The sequence below is a fragment of the Carassius carassius genome, chromosome 5 (assembly GCF_963082965.1).
Source record: "Carassius carassius chromosome 5, fCarCar2.1, whole genome shotgun sequence".
Taxonomy (NCBI): Eukaryota; Metazoa; Chordata; class Actinopteri; order Cypriniformes; family Cyprinidae; genus Carassius; species Carassius carassius.
In genome coordinates, this window is record NC_081759.1 from 32336208 (window position 1) to 32357821 (window position 21614).

The window sequence follows — 21614 nt, forward strand, 5'->3', positions numbered from 1 at the left end:
AATAGCAGGAACTGCAGAACTTCACCTCTGCCTCCTTAATAGCAACCATGGATATCATTGCTTCTAAAAGCACAGAGATTAAAAAAAACTGATAGTAGATACAAACCTATTAAGTATAAAAAAGAACATCTTTTCCTTCTGTATTATATGAATTTGTATGTGGTTATGAATCAAGCTCATGCAGTATAGCCCTCAAGTGTTTTAAGTTCAGGGAAGTAGGTGGCATTACACAACACACACTTGGGAGTCTGCAAATCAGAGGAAAAGTGAGGGAACATGTAATGGTAAAAGAACAAGCAAAGCTCTCCGTGAAGGCCTCCACCCACAGTTTTACCTTGAGCGGATAGGCACTTGTGGGTAGATGAGAAGAAAAGGTCAAGAAATGTTTCTGGACGTCTTACCGAGTCTTTCTCTTTCATTAACCTTCCAGTTTTCTCATTCCCTAATCAACATATTCTTCCTCTATATATCTTTCTCTCCGACTCCTGCTACACTCGTGAATCGTGAATGATACCACTTTGCCTCTTACATTTTGACTACTGACCAACCCACTCTAATGACATGATGTAATAATTTGTAAAAAAATAAAAAAAATACAGTAAATAAAGAAATTCACAATTAGTTTGTATAAATAGAACCTAACCATGACGATTGTATGTTTTCAATGTAAGTAGTGCTATGATACACGTTCGCCATCTTGTTTGAATGATCACAGATTACTGTTCATTGCCCAACCCACTCTCATGAGAAGACTTAATAATCTGTACAAGATGGCAAGATCATAACAACTTGTTTAGTCGATGCTTACAAAAACGTACAAATCCAAACCTAACAATGATTGTAAAAGGAAAAAACCTGTTGTGTGTTTACAAACGATGCACGTAATTCGTACATCACGATACGTTTTGCCATCTCGTCTAAATTATTACTGCCTGCTATGAGAGTGTTTTGCTATCTGGCTCATTTTGCAGTCTTGTAAACAAGGCTTTGTTTGTAGGTGGAGAACTGAAAAATTCCATGCAATACACATCAGATGGTTAGTAAACTGACTGTGTATGGTTGTATGGTGAAAACTTGTGTTGTGAGGGCTCATTTCCTTGACGATAAAGGACAGGAACGAAATAGATTATGACAACAGGGCCCCCACGTTAGACACAAAAGCCCTTATTAAGAATCAAACATACACTAAAGGAGAAATCCAATCTAAAATAGTCTCCTGCGTCTCTCAGAGCAATCAGACATGTCCCGCTGTGATGTCATTAAATCTGGGTTAAAAGGCTGAGTGGGGTCTCGCTCTCGTGGGTTATTTAAACACGCCAATTAGCAAGCAGGTCTCTGAAGAAATAACACTTGGGAAACAGGAAGTAGGTCTCATTAGTATTGCGATGGGGCATTCCTGTAATGAAGCTCTCAGATGCCTGTGACATCTGAAGTGATGTCAGTTCTGCTGCAGTGGAACGCTGTGTTTGATTCTCTGAAAGATTTGGGGTGCCACATGTGAAACTGGCTTTAAAGTTGGGACCTGAACAGAGCTTGTCGAGTTAGCTGGTTTGTGAAGACATTACTATAACCTTAAATGTGGCTGTTAACTCCATCTTTACATTTAAAAAACAAATGTAGTGCACGACACAGGACTGCTGAATGAAGAAGCTCTATAGTGACCTCATTGTAATGTTGAAGGACAAATGCTATAAGAAGTCATCACTCCAAGGATGGAAGAAGGGTGATAATGGTAAAATAGCTATGAAGTCCTCCATCAAATTCAGAGGCACTACTAAAAATAGTTCACATAGCATAATGCCATACTACTCGTACTATTTTTTTTCAATACGTCCAAGTGCACCGTATGCAAAATCTCTGGATGCATAGAATTCCTGGATTACACATGCAAATGTATACTATACGACCACATGTTGTGAGGAACACCATCCCACAATGCAACCTGCTTGATATAATGGTGAATTTCTGAATGATATATAAAAAAATAATTTGTAATTTTTTTTTTAAAAGATGATATTTGAATGCCATTTGCTGAACTAAAATTTCATTGTCGTCACCATGACACCGCCGTTCAAAAGTTCATAATTTCATACGTTCGGAAACCTTTTCAGCAAGGATATTTTAAATTGCTCAGAAGTGACAAAGACATTTTTAAATAGTGATTTCTGAAGGATCATGTAATGGATGTTGAAAATTCACCTTTGTCATCACAGGTGTTAATTACATTTTAAATTCAAATAGAAAACCGTTGATCCGTACCAATATGTCACAGTATTACTGTTTTCACTGTATTTTTGATCAAATAAATGCAGCCTTGAAAAATTAATTGCAAGCTCTTACCAGCCCCAAACTTAGCCCCAAGCCCCATGGTGTATGCAAATGCATTTCATGCAGTATTTCATTCTGAACAAAGCCATAGGCAGAGTGACAGACAAAACAGGAAAACTGTAGTCTAAATCTCTTTTATTGCAACAATGCAGACATATAAAGAGAAAGATATTCACAATGAGGTATTTTATCTTTGCCTAAGGCAAAATAAGTAGGAAAAACTGAAGTTAGCCACAGTGTATTGACACAAGGATTTCTTAATTCGTCACGATGAGGGGGGGTGTATGTGTGTGGTTCTTCTCGAGTGTCTCAGGAGACGAGCCACTGAGGGCAGCTGACTCCAGTGATGCAGAGCTCAACTTCAGATCCTCTCAGCCCATAGCCCTATAGGCAGTAGAATAGAGCTTGACATCAGAGAATTGAAAACAAATGCAAATTTTCTCTCCCTAAACACACTAAACAAGCCTTTTCTCTCAGCCTCTTTCTCCCATACAAGAAAATCAAACCTGCAGCGTTTGACAGAAGTCAGAGAGCAGATCATTGCTTTTCTCTAGAGCACAATCACAGCGATGAGATTCATTTCACACAGCTCTTCGCCTCGGTTTCATTTCGTGACTGGACATTAAAAACACATACTGCCAGGATAGTCTGAGACATGTGAACAACAAGAAGAGTATTTCAGTTCAACTAGTTTCTAAGTGATCATGAGCTGTTTAAAGATCATTTTGAACATCAAGTACATTGGTAAACCTTTGCAAATACATGTTAATCTATAGCATAAAAATTTAAACAACACTTCCTTGGTCAAACATATAATGTGACTCTACATAAACTGTATAGTGGATATCCAAACATCCCACCCATATGTGCTTACGGAGCATTTAATTTCAAAACCATTGGCAGTGGACAAGACATAATCATGAGATGCAAAGAAACGCAACAGTACGCTCCTAACTTTGAAAAGTTCGAGCATATGGTAGCAAGTGATTTGCAGCTTAGTAAAATATTGAAATGTTGGCTCATTACCCCTTGCCCTCCACCCTTTAAGAACTATAAAAGCCATTCACACACCCATTCTCAACAAATTCATACACTCATGTTGTCAAATGCCTTTGTATCCCGAAAGAACAAAATTCTTCCTGTTTGTGTAATAAGAAGCTAATCCTTCATCTATGAAACTGTCACGAAGGCAATATTGTAAATACAAATACAACATTTTGTTCTTGTGCATCTGCCTACCTGTGTAGTCTTTAGTCAGAGTTCTTCAATTATACTGGAACTAGTGCAATGCTAGTGGCAGACAAGCCAATGACATCCACAGAAGAGTTCAGATACAGTACCAAAGTAAAACTAGATGTGGATGACTGAAAGCACAGTTGTTAGCTAAATTGCTAACCAGATGCTACACAAAGGACTACAAAAACCACATGTATGTGATTCAGTATGAGTAACTGGTTAGCAACCACACTATAAAAAGTAAAAGTTTCAGTGATTTTTTTGATTTCGACTGAGGGGGAACTCAACATCCCGCTCACCCCTGGAACATGATTTCAACTGACCCTGAATGCTCTGTCACCATAGACAAGTCCCGGCTACCCCTATGAAAATATCCTTAGTGAACAGTTATTAAAATAACTATTGTTTTTTTCTTAGTGTGAAGAACATTTCATTGGAAACATTTTGGATGCTAAAGGTTTTCATGGAAACATAGATGCCAATAAAGAAGATTTGTTTTTAAGATTGTAGTGCTTTTGAGGTACAGTATGTGTGTAAATCATGCTGTTGAACAAAATGTGTAAACCTCATCAATCTCGTTGAGAAGTATTCAAAAAATCCATTAGAAATTCCAAAGGGAACCCTTGGCTAGAAAATGCTAATTCCCTTTTTAAACCAAAGGAACCCTTGGCTAGAAAAGGCTAATTCCCTTTTTAAACCAAAGAGCTCAATCCTAAAACAGGCATTCCGTTCTACTGCATTCATGCAGCGAAAGCCCTCATTCCCGCATAATATGACACTGAGCCAAAACACAAATCATCTGCTGTGAAAGCATCATTAATCCGAACTCATCATCAGCGAAGCCTGAATCCAAGCCTTTCTCAAAAAACCACAGCATCTGCAGATTATCAGTTCCTCTGTTTGTCACTTTCCTCATTTTTCCCCTTTACCCCTTTTCCCATATCCGATGTGTAGGTGTGAAGAGCGAGTTTCGCGCCATTGTGTTTTCACAGGCTATTTATACTTCTTTAAACCCACTGTCTCATGTCCCCTCTGGATGACTTCATCATCATCGCCATCATCATCTTCCCCCGTGTGGTCGCAGCTGTAGGGTCTTACTGCCGGTGTCCAGCTCGTGGGAAGACAGGGAACCGGAGAGGGGGGGGGGGGGGGGGGGTGAGAAGAGCTGACTCACAGGGAATGAGGGGGATGTTACAGCTCAGAGCGCCTCTGAATCATCACCGTCTTCTCCAGCACAATCACCATCATCATCTTCATCAATGACACATCCATCATTCACGGTTTCTGTGAATGGGGAGAGAAAGAGGGAGGCAGCGAGAAACGCTGGTGGTATTATGAGGCAAATTGGTCCATATTTATTCGGGAAGATGAGTTCAAACTAATTCAAAAGCCAGGGTGTGGCTGTGTCACGGGGCGACCGTGTTTAAAAGCGAGAAACTATATTTAGGCGAACGGTTAAAATAAAACAACAGATGGCTTTCATTCTAGGAGGGAAGAAAATGCTGACATTGGAAGGACTATTTGTAATGCTAAAGGGAGGATCCATGTGTTTGACAAGTCAAAACACAAACATATAGACGTGACACCTCAGAAACCTCTGCTGTTTATAATCAATTGGGTCAGGATGATGGGGATGGTGTCAATATTCAAATGGGGGAAAGGAGGGTTGCAAAACTATTGTTTTAATTGACTTATAAATGTTACATTTTATTGGAGTCAAGTATTATAAAAGCTGGATTATGTGTAAATTAGTGTAACTTTAAGTACCAAATCACATTCGAGGCTTCAGGCTCCAAATGTAAGGCAGTTGAAGATTAATGGGTTCTTTCAGCACAGGGAAAATGACACAAAGTAGATCAAATCAGAAATAACAGGAAAGTGTCTTAATACCTATGCACTCACTTGCGAAATGTGATGGCTTTTGTTTAAGTTATATGGAATTTTTAGTATGGAAAAGGTCTTGAGAAAAAAAGATAAATGTTGAGAAATATTAATATCCCAGAAGTAATGAAAAAAATCACGCTTGAATAAAAGTTTCATGAAAAATTTTGTGATTTCAGTTTCAAGGTTGGTGTTAAAAAAAAATCTAATTTTTAAAAATATTTGTTCTTTAGTTCTTCTGTCAATGTAGTGTTATTACCATTAACAAAAACTAAATGAAAAAAAAGAAAACCGAGAGAAAACACTATTATGACTTCAAAAGGAAGTAAAATGAACCATAAATGGGTACAAATGAAGTTTCACTTTAGGTTTTGAGCATGGCATAAAACTGGAATATTTTACAACCAACCAACAATTTCCAAAAGACTGAATTATCATCTTTAGACTTTTAAGTGAGTTTCCCTAAAAAAGAGGGAAACCTTCAGGCACATGAATTTGCATATCTTGTTTTTTTAATTAAAAACAATTACACAATCAACCCAAAGCAGTTTTGTGGTTTCCTTTGTGTGTGTGTATGTGTGTGTGTATATGTGTGTGTGTGTGTGTGTATATGTGTGTGTGTGTGTGTGTGTGTGTGTGTGTGTGTGTGTGACATAGCAAATCAATTCAAAAGGATCAAGTGTAAACTTACAACAATATAGTACACTATTCTGACATTTCCTTTAACGTGGGGGGCTGACATGAAAAATCATTTCATATGAAATATTTACGCAATTATCCATATTCACAACTATATACATTAATGTCAAATTCAAAGAAATTGAAGCCATGAGCTCTGAAACAAAAAAAAGACATTCATAAAAATAAAATAATTAGAAAGTGCTCCAAATTAATCTATATAATTTTCTTTAAAAAATATAGTTGAAGAGAGAACCTTTACAATGATATGAAGATTAAATGAAGATTGCTTTATTTTAAACATAGGCACATCTTTTGTTAATATCTGAGGCTTTAAAGTGACAGGAAGTTCTCCTGGCAGACACATTTTGAAATCCACCCGAACGGAGGCTGAGCAGCAGCACCAAATGTAGCCAGTGCTCATGCTAGTACTCATGTAAACAAAAACAGTGAGGACTAAAGGATCTGGGTCTGTCGCTGGAGCCCAACACTTCAACCTTCTTTTCAATTATAACACCACCACCACCACCACCACCACCAACCACACCAACATTAAAGCCTCCTTCAGGAAGATAAATAGGAATTGCTTAGCGTTAGATGCTTCTCTTTCAAACAATAATTTTTCTTTGGCATAAATAACCATCTGTCTAAATTCCTCAATTTCACTAAAATGAAATCAAACTGAACTAAAAATTCATCACAGATCTGAATACCCCTGTCAAGAACAAAAAATACTAAAAAACTGAAATGTTTGGCAACAGGGTCAAAAAACATTCAGATAAACATTGGTTAGAACTAAGACCAGCCTTTACCTGACCTTCAAAACGGCAACAAATCTTTCTATTAGTCAATCAAACGCTTCATTCAAGATTCACCCAATAATGTTTCTGTAATAATAATAAATGGATATTTTAAAGCAACACAACTTCAATAACCGTATCCATTTCACCACAGTTGAAAATAATAGCACGTCTCAATCACTAGATCAATGAAGATTATGATTATCAAGTTCTGCACCTTAAGACCATCCACTAAGCCCACACTTCTGTGTCGATCAACCGATCAAACAGAATGTCAGAATGACTGCAATAATATTACAGAACACACCAACTGATATGTCACTAAAAGTAATGGACATATGGATTAGTTCAGTGTTGCATGCAGCACAACAAAAAGTGAGATTTCTGTACATAATGCTCTATATTTCCTGGTGGTATGCGGCATTATGAGTGAGTTGAGAATCTGGGACGTGACAATGGAAGACAAGCGCTGACATTCCTCTTACTAGGACGTGTTAGAACTTTGCTACTTGAGCCACAATCAGTTTCACGATCACTTTGAGCTGCACTCGTAAGGCAAACGGCGTCTTCTGGACTCACATGGCACGTTAAACTCGTTTTTTTTTTGTTTTTTTTTTACATACAAACATCAGCTGACATTTGTCTAGAAGCATGTGGTTTTCAAGTGTAACGGCTAGCTGCTAGAACTGAACAAACATCAGCTCAGGCCCCACTGAGAGTGCACAGAGAGAAGGCCCCATGGTTTCGCATCGATATCGATAAATTAGTCGTATACATAGTCTCGGGCCACTTTGAAGGATGAGACTGCGCCAGCAGCTTTGTATTTTTAGGCAATGTGTCCAGGGATAGTGTGTGAGGCAGGGAAAGGTGACCTGCTTTCACTTTGATCGATTGTCTTGCCCACGGTGGCTTTTCCGAAAAAGAAACTGAAGGAATGGGAGAAAAAACCTTGTGCTTACGTGAGAAAACAAATTTGGCACAGCCCACTAAACTCGCATTGTTAAAGCAGAGGTAAAGTTGGGGGGATAAAAAAATATTAAAAAAAAAAAAAAAAGATGAGAAATAGCGATTATTAAGAGACACAAGATTGCAGTGCCCCCCACTTTATGATTAAACAGCACAGGGGTGGGTTTTTCTGGAAGACGATATGTGGCCCACTCCTGCCACAGCTGTCGAGCGCAGAAGGCCATTCCCATAGGCCTCTGGCAAGCTTCCCTTCTCTCATCTCGATCTCGCTTTCATCCCTCTATCATGGGGACAGGTTGAGCAGCTTAGTGGATTTATTTGGGTAATTAATGGCCAGGCTGATGGCTGCGATGTTCTTCAGCGCCTGTGCAATAAAACAGATGAGAGAATGATATAAAGAAAAGTAAATGAGTACAGCAGGAGAAAAAAAGAAGGGGGCAACAATGGCAGAAAAAAAGTCAGAGAGTGTTAGAGAGAGAGAAAAACCATTAAGCAAAACATTGTGGGTAATTTATCAAACCGTTTCACACACCTGTGTCCCTCAAAGCTCAGCTAAAACACCCCCACACAATTATCACACTTCAAATATGTCACCGTTCGACCCGTTTAAAAACTTTTTTTGCCACAAAAATGCTATTTTGTTAATGACATCAAACCACTTGTTTGGCCATGATGAATATTACAAGTATGTTATTATTCGAGCTAAAAAGGTGCTCGGGATAAGATAAATACAGAGCATTAAATCGCATCCCACACAACACAATGTATTCCTTTAGCCACACCAAACACAATAATGGGGTTAATGACTAAATGCAATAGAGTTGCCCACAGCCCACACATAAACACGCACGTATATGGATGATGGGAACTCGTACACCTCGTGCGAGAATCGACACAGGTGTTTTTATCAATATGCTTTCTGATGTTCAGCTGTTTTAGCATAATATTTGATTAGAGCCGTCATGTGATGAGGAGCGCAAATATTTATTTCACCAAGGGCAATTTTGTTAGTAATGCCGTTATCTATCTACAGTAAGTGAACAGTCAAACACTAGAGAAGTATTTTCCCCAAATCGCATGTATCAATTTGCAGTAAAACGAATGTTACTGCAAAAGAAGCAACATGAACGTATGGAAGCATATGGGTAGCAATATTCAATTTGGGATGTAATATGCAAAATGACAATGCAATATGTAAAATGACAATGCATTTCTGTATTTACATTTACATTTTCCAATACATTTGTGCAACGTTTGGTGCAAAATGAAAATGAAAATTAAAAATTACATAATTTTCATTTGCCATTTCATACACCAGTTTTAATATGTAAAATGAATACTAATTTTAACGCTTTATAAGTTGCAAAATTAAAATGAAAATGTATTACAGAAATGATTAGATATGTATAACATGTTCAAGCAAAAACTGTGGCAAAATTATCATTTAAATGCTATTTTTCTTAAATGCATAAACACTCACAGTCAAGACACTTACGATTGCATTTTCATTCAATGTCCCGCAATGAATGTAGCAAAATTCAATGTGCACATTGAAAATGCATTCCGAGCCGATCACGTGTCAGCCCCCAAATACACAATACACAAATGTATTGGAAAATGTAAATGTAAATACAGAAATGCATTGTTATTTTACATATTGCATTGTCATTTTGCATATTACATCCCAAATTGAATATTGCTACCCATATGCTTCCATGGAACGAATCGAAGTAATAATAAATTACACTCATTAATTTTTCATCAAGTAGCCATACTGTACAATGGCTGTCAGTCATCAGGGTTTGCAAATAAAACAAGCTTAATAACACACCATTAGACATTACAGGATCATTATAAGTTATCAGCATATAGTGGGACATTGGATGCAGCCGTCCATTTGACCAACCTTCACCGCTCCACTGTGCTGCGGTTTCCTGTCCTTCCTGTGAATTAGCAGCTTTATGGCACAAGTTAATGCACTAGGCTTTGCCACAGTGAACCATCCATCACCACTGAAAACCTTTTGTGGCTGCTGGTATATATGGGTACTCATTTGTACATCGCTGCAACGGTTTATTTTCTTAATACTGTGTGTCATCTTTGACGGCATAACCCTTACTAGTTGTATCCTTCTCCTCCCTTATGTCAAAATATTCAGTGGTATACACTGATTACAAATATTATTACATTAAATGTCAGTTAATTATTTTAATTTAGTATTTTTTTGTTGTATTATTTAAAATGTTGATTTTTCTTGTTAGATTGTGAATTGGTTTGGGTAGTTACTGGGGGTAGGTTTTGATAAGCCTAGGGCTTCTAACTATCCCTTTTCGAACAGGTTGATTATTATATTATTATGTTATTCATGTTTGTTTATTTATATGGATATTTCTTATAAATTGCTGTCATTTTTTTTTTATTATAATTTTATGAATTGTTCGAAATAAAGATTAATTCAATTAAATTCAATTCAGTTAATCAAATTCCAGAAAATGGCCTATCTCTGGTACTATTCATTTTTTACTGCCTGTTTTAAAAAACAATGAATTGCACCGAATAAACAAGTTAAACGGATGGGCCATATTTATTCAATGTTTAAGAAAACCTGTTGCTGTATTATTTACTTTATGGCATAGCTTTTAAAACATGCTCATGACTGTTTATAAAGCCTGGTCTGAACTTGGAAAAAACAAAATGTTGTTCAGTATTTTCAGTATTAACTTGCATTTTTTACATTCCTAACAGCTTCGATTACTAAATGACTCTCTTATTAAAGATCCATTTATTGAATTTATTGTTAAATAGGAATTTAATTGTTTCGTTCCATTATACTTGAGCTTGTTTTGTATTGTAATCATATTTTAGCTTGTATTTTTTTTTGTACAGGGACTGTGGAAGTCTTACCTGTGCAGTGCGCACTACTAGCTGTTCATTTGTAGTGAGAGCAAGAAGGTACTCCTGCAGAACGTCCTGCTCCTGATGGACAAATGAAAAGACACGGGACAGCTTTAGTATTCAACTACAACACGAATATGAAATATTTAGCCCCTTTAAAGGTCATCGATATAGAGAACATGCTGCAATGCTTCATTTATTCTCTGGCACTTGCCAGGATAGGTCAGTTGAATTCAAGGCCAGTTAGACTACACTGTTATTCACCAGACTGGCTCCCACTCCTGTAGCTCAACACGAGCTGTTAATCTGTTTGAAACAGCACCACGTTGTTCATGACATAACTCTGAATCAAACCAGACACCATCTAAATCAGCCCTGCTTTCTCATTTCCTGAGGCAGGAGTATTTGCACTGTTCCAGGTATTTTACATTGATCACGTTTAAGAGTCCAGAGTCTCTAAGTAAGTATTTCTGTGTTATGTAGAGACTATTATACAATCCCTGGAGAACTTTTGAAGGTGTATGGTGGAAACTTCAAAACGTAAAACCCATTTAAACATGTTATGTGAAGTAGGAATAGCAACTTGGTGCACTGTTTGGTGCACAGCACCAAAGATGTGCAACTGTTGTTAAACATTTAAAAGGAAGTTTGCACATAGATATCAAAATTTATTTCCTTATTTTGCTCATACTGGTTGAAATGCGCTACTAAAAGATAAGAGGATGCAAATATACAAAATTATGGGAATAAATTACATGATATGCTATAGACTACTATTTTTTTTTAAAAGAAAGAAAACATTTTAATCACCAAGGACACATTAAATTGATCAAAAGTTTACAAAAGTGACGCGCACACACACACACACACACACACAATATATATATAGACATATACAAACACATACATATATACACATACACACACATTATATATATGTACATATATAGACACACACACACACACACACACACACACACACACACACACACACACAGTATATACATATATGTATACAGTGTGTGGGTGTTTAAGTAATAATAATTCTTTCCTACAAATTTCATTAAGCAGTGATGAAAGAGTGACATACTTGAATGACATTACATTTAAGTAAAGTTTTTTTTAAACACTTAAAATACATCCAACTCAGTTTTGAATACTTTAATTGTAGGAATTATGACTGGAGTGTCAACAATGCTTTGAGTTAACAGAAGCTGGTCGGTTTGCACTCCACTTCTACACCAAAACGAACAACATCTAGACGTCTCAAAACACTTCTCAACACAGCTTTCTGTAGACTGTGAAGAGGCTGCAGCTTTTGTCATGTCAGAACACTTTTGAAAACCACTTCCTCTGAGAAGGAGGGGCTTTTATCATCCTGCAAAATTGAGTATACTACACATACTACAAGCCTGGCTTCTTATCTCTTTTTATTTTTTTCTTTCCGTCTCATTTCCGACTCAAATGCTGCAACAGCTGAGCAATGACATGCTGAGACTCTCTTGCAAATGCGTGCCAACAATCTCCCATTAGATCAGCGTTCTGACCCCACTGTGTAGCGTTGCCTTGCTGAAAATAAACAATGGATCGCTCATGATCATCTGGCTGCTGAGAGGTCTGAAATCTTTATAGTCAGTTCTGAGAAGTGCAGTGGCTGTGGGAGAGATTAAAGCTCTTCACAATGAGGCCAAACAGTGCTGAGCATCTACTGGTGTAATCAGTCAACACTCTCTCACTTCATCTATTTGCCTGTCAGTCCTTGAGACTAATACTCACTTAAACATTTCCCATTCAAACACACACACTAACCACTTCATATTCATGTCCAACTTGGCTGTTAAAGGATTATGGATCAAAGGATGAAAGAGTATTGTCATAAAAACTTTCCTCCCATTTACAGGCTCAAAGAAAGAAAGGCATTTACTCAGGCCTGATAGTCAAGGTTTTACATGACATGGATATTTATAAAAGTATACACATCACATACTGTGTATGTTCATGATGTTTGTGTTTCTCTGAACACTGTATGTGACCATATCTGTCCTTGAAGAATATTTTGGCTTTCTTTGAACACAAGAAGATCTGTTAGTGCCCTCTAGTGCCTGGCTTCTGGAAACTAAAGCCACTCACAAGTATTTATACATTTCTTTGCATTAAATAATAAAATATCAAATGAAGTGCGAAACACACTTTCTTAATGAAATATTCCCCAGAAAAGTTTGTTGCTTTGTGGCTGTCAAACGCTACTCTGCTATTACACTTGAGAGAAACTGACTACACACATCCACTTGAAAAAGACATTGGAACCAGTTGTTTAAAAGTCCAAGCATACAGATTATCTAGAAGATCCAGTTCAACTATGTGTGAGCTGAGGATCCTCCATCGGTAAACAGGACCAGCATTAGAAATCCTATTAAATTATCATTCTGAAGTCTTGCGGACTCCCATGCTACACCATGTAAACATAGTCCTTAAGGTTAATGTCAGGCCTGTGTGTTTTTAAAGTGGGTGTATTATTTTGGTAGGTGAGTGTAGAATACAAATGCGTAAACTCTGGCATTCAGACACATACACACTCAACAGAGAACAGTGCTGGTGGAAGTTCCTCTGACAGACTCTCACACAAACCCTGATGTGATTCAGACTGAATAACATTAAACAGGACAATAAAAACCTTAATACTCTCCAGTCCAGGTTTCCACATTTATATTCCACATATGAATTGTCATCATAATTACTCCAGTATTCAGTGTCACATGATTCTTCAGAAATCATTCTAATATGCTGATATGGTTCTCAAGGAACATTTCTTATTATTATCAATGTTGAAAACGGTTGTGCTGCTTAACATCTTTTTTAAGGCTTCTTTGAGCAATAGAAAGTTCAAAACAACAGTTTTATTTAAAATAGAAATGTGTCGCTTTTGATCAATTGAATGTGTCCTTTTTGAATAAAAGTATTATCTTCAATCTTACTGACCACATATTTTTTGAGCAGTAGTGTAAAGAAATTAATTATTTACTCTACCTAATGATCTCCTGCTGTTATTCTTATACTTTATGTTTTCTCATAAATGTTTTTAAAAGAGATGCTAAAGAACGGAGGAGGACCCTGGTCACTCACCATGGCCTTGGCTTCAGCGATGAAGAAGAGCTCCGTGAGAGCGCGATGGAGACGAAGGAGGACCGTGATGCTGGTGGGGTCCTGAATCAAACCACTCTCCATAGTAGTGAAGAGCTGCCACAGCGGCCGCAGAAGTGTAAGGTCACAACCCCTGTGTTAACACACAACAATCAAAATGTGAGGTCATTACACTCTGAATGATCTTGGCTTTATCATTACTCATATTTGAATTATATGGCCATCTGATTCGCCTGGTTAATGTTCCCCTTGTGGTGGACAGGTGGCCATTTGCATGGGCTATTCCTCAACCTAAGACCACAGGTCCTTGTCTCTACTTCTCTCATACACGCTCTGTCTGCTGCTGCTGCTGCTGATGATGATGCAACTGTCCAAACACCATGGAAATCATGCAAATCACCCTGACATGTGACCTTGTTGCCATGGGAACAATCAAGGCAGAAAGCTACCATCAGATGCGTTATGCAAACGTTGTGTAAATCTGAACGCTCGCCAATACAAAACACACAAATGAAGGAGCAGAAGTTAATATAAACCATTAAAGAAGTGGTTCTGGAGAAAAACTGATTCAGGTTTTCTTCAGAAACGAAACAAAAGTTGCAGAGCGTACGAAAGATCTCGAGGCTTGTTTAACTGGGCCAAGTTGCACCTGCAATCCACAGAGAGCAGAACTGACCTGACAGACCAGTTGCTGCCTCATCTCTTTAGAATAGTGGGGCGGCTTTAAAGCACTGCAGGGTGAATCGACTACCTTCTGCTGGGTTGAATAAATGCTGTCAAAGCTTTTCAGAAAGTAAGAAGGGACACACCATTGAGACGGACACTGCAGGAGCCGTAGCAGCAGGTGAATGGCTTTCAGCCGCTGGTTTCCTGTTTGCCGACAGGCCACGCCCACCTGCCACTCCCAGATGTCAGTCAGCGGGAGGTGAGTCAATGCCTGCTCATCTGCTAGCATCTGCTTCAGGATCTCAAACCCTGTTCATAAAAGTGAATGTATTAGCCAACTTGCAAGCTGAAAAAGAATGTAAAAACAAGAAGAATAATATACATTAAATTCACAAGTGTGGCTGCTTTATTTCTCTTGTTTACCCTCTTAAGCCTCATCTGTGAAACAGCAAATGAGCTGGCAGACACCATAAATGAGGTGCTGAGAAACCCATTTGATATTCCATTACAGAATAATAACATCAGAAACAGAGCAGTAGGTGCACGTCTATTCATTCTTTGATTAAAGGTGGATGAGACACAGGAAAGGAGTTCAAAGCTACTCGTCACCCAGTACTGACAGACATGATCAATTGTATAGTTTAAAAAAATATATATATATCATTATCAGTTTATGTAATTACTCATGCTTATTTTGTCTATTTTTACATTTAGCATGTCACCTTTGCTGTCATCCAAAATGCAACAGGGTTATCATTAAATTCATTTATCCATCGATGTCTATGCATATTTTTTCAAATGTGCCCCTTCGTTTTTTACATTTATGCGCATCTTAGCATTTCCATCCAGCGTTTTTTATGCGATAGGTGGATGGGAACATACTGTAGCTATTGTTAACTAAAATAATTAAAAAACAATTACTTGAAATATAATAAACATTCGTATAAACAGAAACTAAAATATAATAATACATAATAAAAACTTCCAAGGTAACATTTCTATAGTTCTAAACCTTAATAAAAACTCTACACACACAACGCACTAGTAATTTAATATGCTGCTAAATGCCATCTTAGTGTTATTTTAGTACTATTTACATACTTTTATTGTATTATAGATATTCTGAATTCAATTATTTGTATATTTTCGGTTTTCATTTGACATTTTGGTTATGTACTATTGTCAATTATACTGGATTTTTCTAATGCATTTTTGTTTTAGTTGAAGTACTTTCTAATTTTTGTTTAGTTTTTTTTTTTATTTTTATCTTGGCTTTATTACAATTACTGAAAATTATTTTTAATAGTTTTAAGTTTTAGCATTTCATACTGTACAACATAATGTTGAGATGCCCAAATTCAGCATTTAGTTTTTAGCATTTTCTCATCATGATTTTACAGTCAGCGTTTATGACTTGTGGCTTTGCCTTAGCTCACTGAGTTAGGTATGATTGTAGGGTCGGCAGGGCCACCGACTCAGCAGGAAGTTGAGTTTATGTGGCTGTTAACACTCACAGAGCCCCTCTGATTCTCAAACAGCTGTGTAAATGAAGCTTACGACTGAAAAACAAGCTAGTGGGACACCAACATTACAACCTGAAAACACTGTAGGAATGTATCACATCACATGAAATGATGGTATTACTGCGATGGTTTCTAAATGAGATGGACATTTCTGTTTCATTGCATGATTCTAGAGCACAACTAGAGGACATTAGTGATAGACATCAAAAGAGAAAACACTGCATACCAGTCTGGAAGCAGCCTCGATGGCCACCAGTCACAGAAAACTTGTAGCCCCATTCTGTGTTACTCATATCTGATATAAACCTGTAGTAGAGAGTGTCCCCTAGAGGAGAAAGAGGAAAAAACAACCCTTACATTTTTCAACAGACCCGAAAGAGAAGACAATGCTGAATAAAGTCATTATTTTTGTTATTTTTGGACCAAAATGTATTTTCGATGCTTCAAAAAATTCTAACTGACCCTCTGATGTCACATGGACTAGTTTGATGATGTTTTTCTTACCTTTCTGGACATGGACAGTATACTGTACACACAGCTTCAATGGAGGGACTGAGAGCTCTCGGACTAAATCTAAAATATCTTAAACTGTGTTCCAAAGATAAACGGAGGTCTCACGGGTTTGGAACGACATGAGGGTAAGTCATTAATGACATCATTTTCTTTTTTGGGTGAACTAACCCTTTAACTCCAAAGTGAAAACTGATGTACATATACAAATGTGTAGAAACATTTGTGAACCCTTCAGATTGACCTGGATTTGTAAACTGGCCAGAAAATTCAAGAGACAAACACATTCCACTTAAACCAGAGGTGGGCCACAAGAGGAGTGCCAGGGGAAGTGAAAACTTTGTGTGTTTAAGAAAGTTTGTATGATCTTTATTAAATATGTTTAATACAATAGCACTGCTATAGAACAATATTTATATTCTTGTTTATAATAATAATAATAATATGCTATATTGTTGCATTTGAATCTCCCCGGAAAGGCTTTCCTTCAGATCTATACTAATGTGTTCAAAAAACAACATGCTTTCAATCTTAATACAAAGTCAATATGATATTTAAAGATGATATTTAAATAATTTGCTTTTACTGTCGTACAAAAAAAAAAGTCAAAAGACATTTAATGGATTTAATAACAGATTTTCCTCCAACATTTCCTGCAACTGGAGTCTAAACAAAGCAAACAGCATTCCTTTATGATTCATTTCTAAACAAATATCATTCAAACATGCCACTTTCTCAAATTCTCACCTGGAATCTCAAAGTCGATCCATTTCTGGTGAGAACCACTGAACGTGTGCTGGTCCTGCAGCAAGTCACCGCTGCTGGCCATGAGGAGCTCATCACATCCTTCCTCTGTGTGACAACGAGAGTCGAACTTCACAGACAGGAAGATGGCTCCAGGGATGTGCACCTTATCCTGAGACAACGCACATGATGACATGGAGTGGAGCAGGAAAACGCAGCTATGATCAATCGATTTGGTGTAATAGAAAATGCAATTCATACCTCAAAGTTAGTGTTGTTGTCGTAGGGGTGCTTGGATTCACGGACCTGCACAGCCATTCCTGGCTCCTCCATAAACTGACATGCTGTCAGCGACAGATTACCCAGCATGCTCTGGCTGCAGCCCCTCAGAACCTTCTGCAAGATCTGAGATCAATCATGTGGATGAATTAGATGCATACCAACAATCTGATTTGGTTTAGCTGAATGACTTATTCATATACTTATTATACGAAAAATACAAATGCCACATTTGATGCATTTAAAATAAATGCTAAGTATAGTTTCATGGCAAGAATGAAATAATCCTGGCCTGTAAATGTTCCCAAAATCCTGACTATAGAATCCACACACTCCTTCCCCTTCTCACCTTCTCCCACATCGCCCTCTCCTCTAGTTGCATGATCATGTCCAGTATGTAGGCCATGTGAGAAGCTCCGCTCAGCTCCAGGTCTTCCTCTCTGATGGGAGTGTCAGAGGGCCATTCGGCAAGCAGCGTCGCCAACACGTGACGTGCGTACAGAATAGCAATGGCTTCATTCACTTTGAAAAGGTACTGTCGCACTGCTTTGTTACTGCGAGCATCCAGCTCTTTATGCAACAGAGCTGAGCTTTTGGTGCGCCGCTGTTTGGCATAACTCAGCTGGAAGTCGCTCTCAGTGTTGGTGATGAGTTTCTGTGTGACCACATTTGCTTCTTCGGTGGCTCGATCACACCGGGTGGGTTTAGACTGAGTGTCAAAGAAAATAGAGAGAATTAATGTTAACTTTGGATCACAAAATGGTTTAGGTTGTTAAAATATTAAACATAGTCTTACCACACAGGGCACAATGATGATATCAGTATCCACAGCCTTGGTACTTCTTTCCTCGGAACGAGGTCTTTTAGATGGCTGCCACTTCTGTGCCAGTGTTCGAATAGTCTCGTCGGTTTTTATAGCGTCACCATCAAACCTGAGATATGATATGTGTTCGAAAAAAAAAAAAGAGGATTATTTGAGATAAAGATAAATTTGATTACATTTTGTAAAGTTGAGAAATACACAAGATTTACATGCAATTTTGTTCATAAGCTTACACAGAAAATGCAAGCTCTTTAGCACTTTGTAGATATTCAGAGGGATCAATTAAAATTGATGATGAATTTTAAGATTTTCAAAAATATGAAATGTGTAGTGATAATTATTATTTTATTATTATAAAACCCAATCACTATTGACAGTGTATAATAACATTACATTATTAGATTTTTATATACTAAATACTATTTTCTTTAAAAAAAAAAAAACAGAATGGACAATGAACTAAAAGTCATGTCTACATATGCATGTACATTCCTAGAAATACATTCTAAACCTTGACTATGTGAATGAAATGATAATTCAAAGTGTAACCCACCTCTTCTGCACCTCAAGGAAGAAAGAATCGGTTCTCTTCATCTGGAGCTCATACATGGCTCTCAAGATGTGCAGTGGGGCATTAAGAGCATCATGGGTAATCTAACAGCAAGACAAACATGAGAACTCTAATAAATGTTTCTCTACATACCCGTCCCTACATTCCAGTACTGTGAATTCTCTGCCACCCTTTCTTGCTCCAGTTCCAATTACAACACATTTAATCATTCTAGATAAAAACGCTGCAAGAGAGCTGAAAAAGGTCCACGTCTGAAAGCAGATGTGTGTCTGAAGCCTGACCTGGAAACAGATCTTTGTCTCTTCATCCAGTCCTTCCAGTGGATCCGGTCTGTTTGGATCAGCATCATCAGCGCAGCAGCTGGAGTGATCCGAGTCATTCTCTTTCTCTCTCTCCTTCTCTCCATCTGTCTCGGTGTCTGTGTCCTCTGCCATGGAGTGGATCTCTCGCTTGGAGGAATAAAGCATGATGGAGAGGATCTCTAGGTCTCGCAAAAGCCACATCTTGCTGAAGCCTGTGCCCTTGCTGCACTTACGGACCAGAAGCTGCATCAGGCCAGAGCCCTGGATGGCCTCTTGGACCTGATCCACCCCATGCTTCTGCAAGAAATAGAGGAAAATCAACACAGTCATGACTTGTTCAAGTTGAGCATTTATGTAATGGCGCCAAAACATGTTTGGAAACTAGAGTCATAATCAAACATCCAAACATGTCATTGCATCAGATCAAATATAAATAAATCGAATATATAACACAGAATATCAAAACTAAGCATTTATTTCAAAGCAAGATAGCACAACACACTTTTCAAGCAAAACATGTCACAAAAGTGACATGGGCACAAGGGCAGGTGTGAGGTGAATACCTTGAGAGTGTTGTAGAGTCCTTTAAGAGCAAGAGAGAGCACCCAGGTGGCCTCCACAGCATCTTGGGCGCTGCTCTCCACCCCGACCTGCAGTAGGTGACTCACAATAGAGGTGAAGTTCTTCAGGTAGCGGCTCGGGAGGGCAGAGGTCGGGGACACGGCTTGCCCCTCATGAGACTCTGCATCATTCCTGCTGCTGCTCTCTTGTGCCTTGACTAACTGGTAGTCTTTCACTGAGAGAAAAGTTCGAAAATAGAGATGCATTAATGCACTTTTTTGTTTTACTATTTGAGTGACCACAAGTTTTTCCTCAAAGCAGCCACTAAAACTGAGGCTAGGAAGTCCCAATTGAATAGCATCCTGTCTATTGAAATGTCCTCATCAGTTTAATTTCTGAAGGTAGTCGTGAGGGGCTACTCATTATGACCATTAATCCTATATATTTTTGGCGGTTGACTGAAAGAACTCAAATGTAAAAGCAAGTTCTATCACAACTACTTACAATATTATTTTTCTAGCATATGATTGTTTTACTTATATGAAAGAAGCATAGTGGTCAACAAATATTTGCTCTTAAAAGCTTTAGAAGCCTGTAAATTTACTTAAGAAGTACCTTCATACAAAAACCATCTGTAAAACCAGAGCAACAAGGTAAGTAAAGCTGACACACCCTTTGCAAATGAAGCTGGGTTGAAATGTCAATGACAGCCTGTGACTTTAGAAAGACTCATACAGCTCAGGGCTGCCAGCAGTGGTATTTCTACAGCTGAGAACATTTGAGAAATGAGTGTGAAGAACCCGATGACAGATCTTCTCGCACCTGTTCTCCTCTTACGAGTCTTGACGTCCACCACAGCAGCTCTGTTCTTCATAGTGAAGTGCTTGAGGAGAATCACGTTGTGTTGTTCGTTGGCATTATCGATGAATACAGCCTGAGTCCCCATACACAGCACCTAATGCACAGACACACAGCTCTTTCAAAATGTCACAATGCCTCAGATGAGTCTTGACTACAGATGGCATGTCATAACTTCATACAAGCTTTTATTAAGTGTGTTAGAGCATGCAAGTGTGACATCTTGGTCCATACCTCGGGGAATCCCACGAGCACCAGCAAAGTGAAGAGGTTGGTTCTCTTGAGTTGCTGCGGTAACTGCTGGATGCAGTGATCAGTGAACGCTGCCGCAACAGCACACCACTGAGAAGAAATGTTCAGGTTTCGCAAGATGTCTGCCACAGAGCACGCCCAATCCAGACCGATCCGACTGTTGTGATGAAAACACAGGTGAAGGACAGACTTACGGTTTCGTGGAAAAACTGAAAAGGTGTCAATAAAAAAAATATTAAAATCTGTAGAGGTAAAGTTCAGCTAAATGTTTGACTGTCCCTCCCGCATTTCAGTACCAAAATTTGAGGTCACATGATTTACAAGAAAATAGATAAAAATAAAGATTCATTCTAATATGATGATGATGATTTGGTGCCCCAGAAACATCGCCAGTGTTAAACCAGCTGTGCTACTTAATATTTTCTGGGGAAGCCATGATTCATTATTTAGATTATAAATGCCTGAAAAATCTTGTCAAATAAAAGTATACATTTCTTTAATATATACCGTATTTTTCGGACTATAAGTCGCATCAGTCCAAAAATACGTCATGACGAGGAAAAAAACATATAAGTCGCATTGGAGTGTAAGTCGCATTTA

General features: G+C 38.0%; 1 protein-coding gene across 1 annotated transcript in view; it reads right to left on the reverse strand.

The window, feature by feature from the left end:
* Positions 1–7986: 7986 nt before the first annotated feature.
* Positions 7987–21614, reverse strand: part of LOC132141306 (zinc finger ZZ-type and EF-hand domain-containing protein 1-like) — a 34274-nt gene continuing 20646 nt past the window's right edge. The window contains exons 41-54 of the mRNA XM_059550710.1: positions 20997–21171; positions 20727–20859; positions 19907–20139; positions 19323–19640; positions 19024–19124; positions 18444–18579; positions 17997–18356; positions 17630–17773; positions 17372–17540; positions 16341–16439; positions 14735–14900; positions 13908–14058; positions 10794–10865; positions 7987–8253 (exon numbers count right to left, since the gene is read on the reverse strand). Of these exons, the coding sequence (XP_059406693.1) occupies positions 8173–8253; positions 10794–10865; positions 13908–14058; positions 14735–14900; positions 16341–16439; positions 17372–17540; positions 17630–17773; positions 17997–18356; positions 18444–18579; positions 19024–19124; positions 19323–19640; positions 19907–20139; positions 20727–20859; positions 20997–21171 (2338 nt within the window). The 3' untranslated portion in view covers positions 7987–8172. The remainder of the gene's footprint in view (positions 8254–10793; positions 10866–13907; positions 14059–14734; positions 14901–16340; positions 16440–17371; positions 17541–17629; positions 17774–17996; positions 18357–18443; positions 18580–19023; positions 19125–19322; positions 19641–19906; positions 20140–20726; positions 20860–20996; positions 21172–21614) is intronic.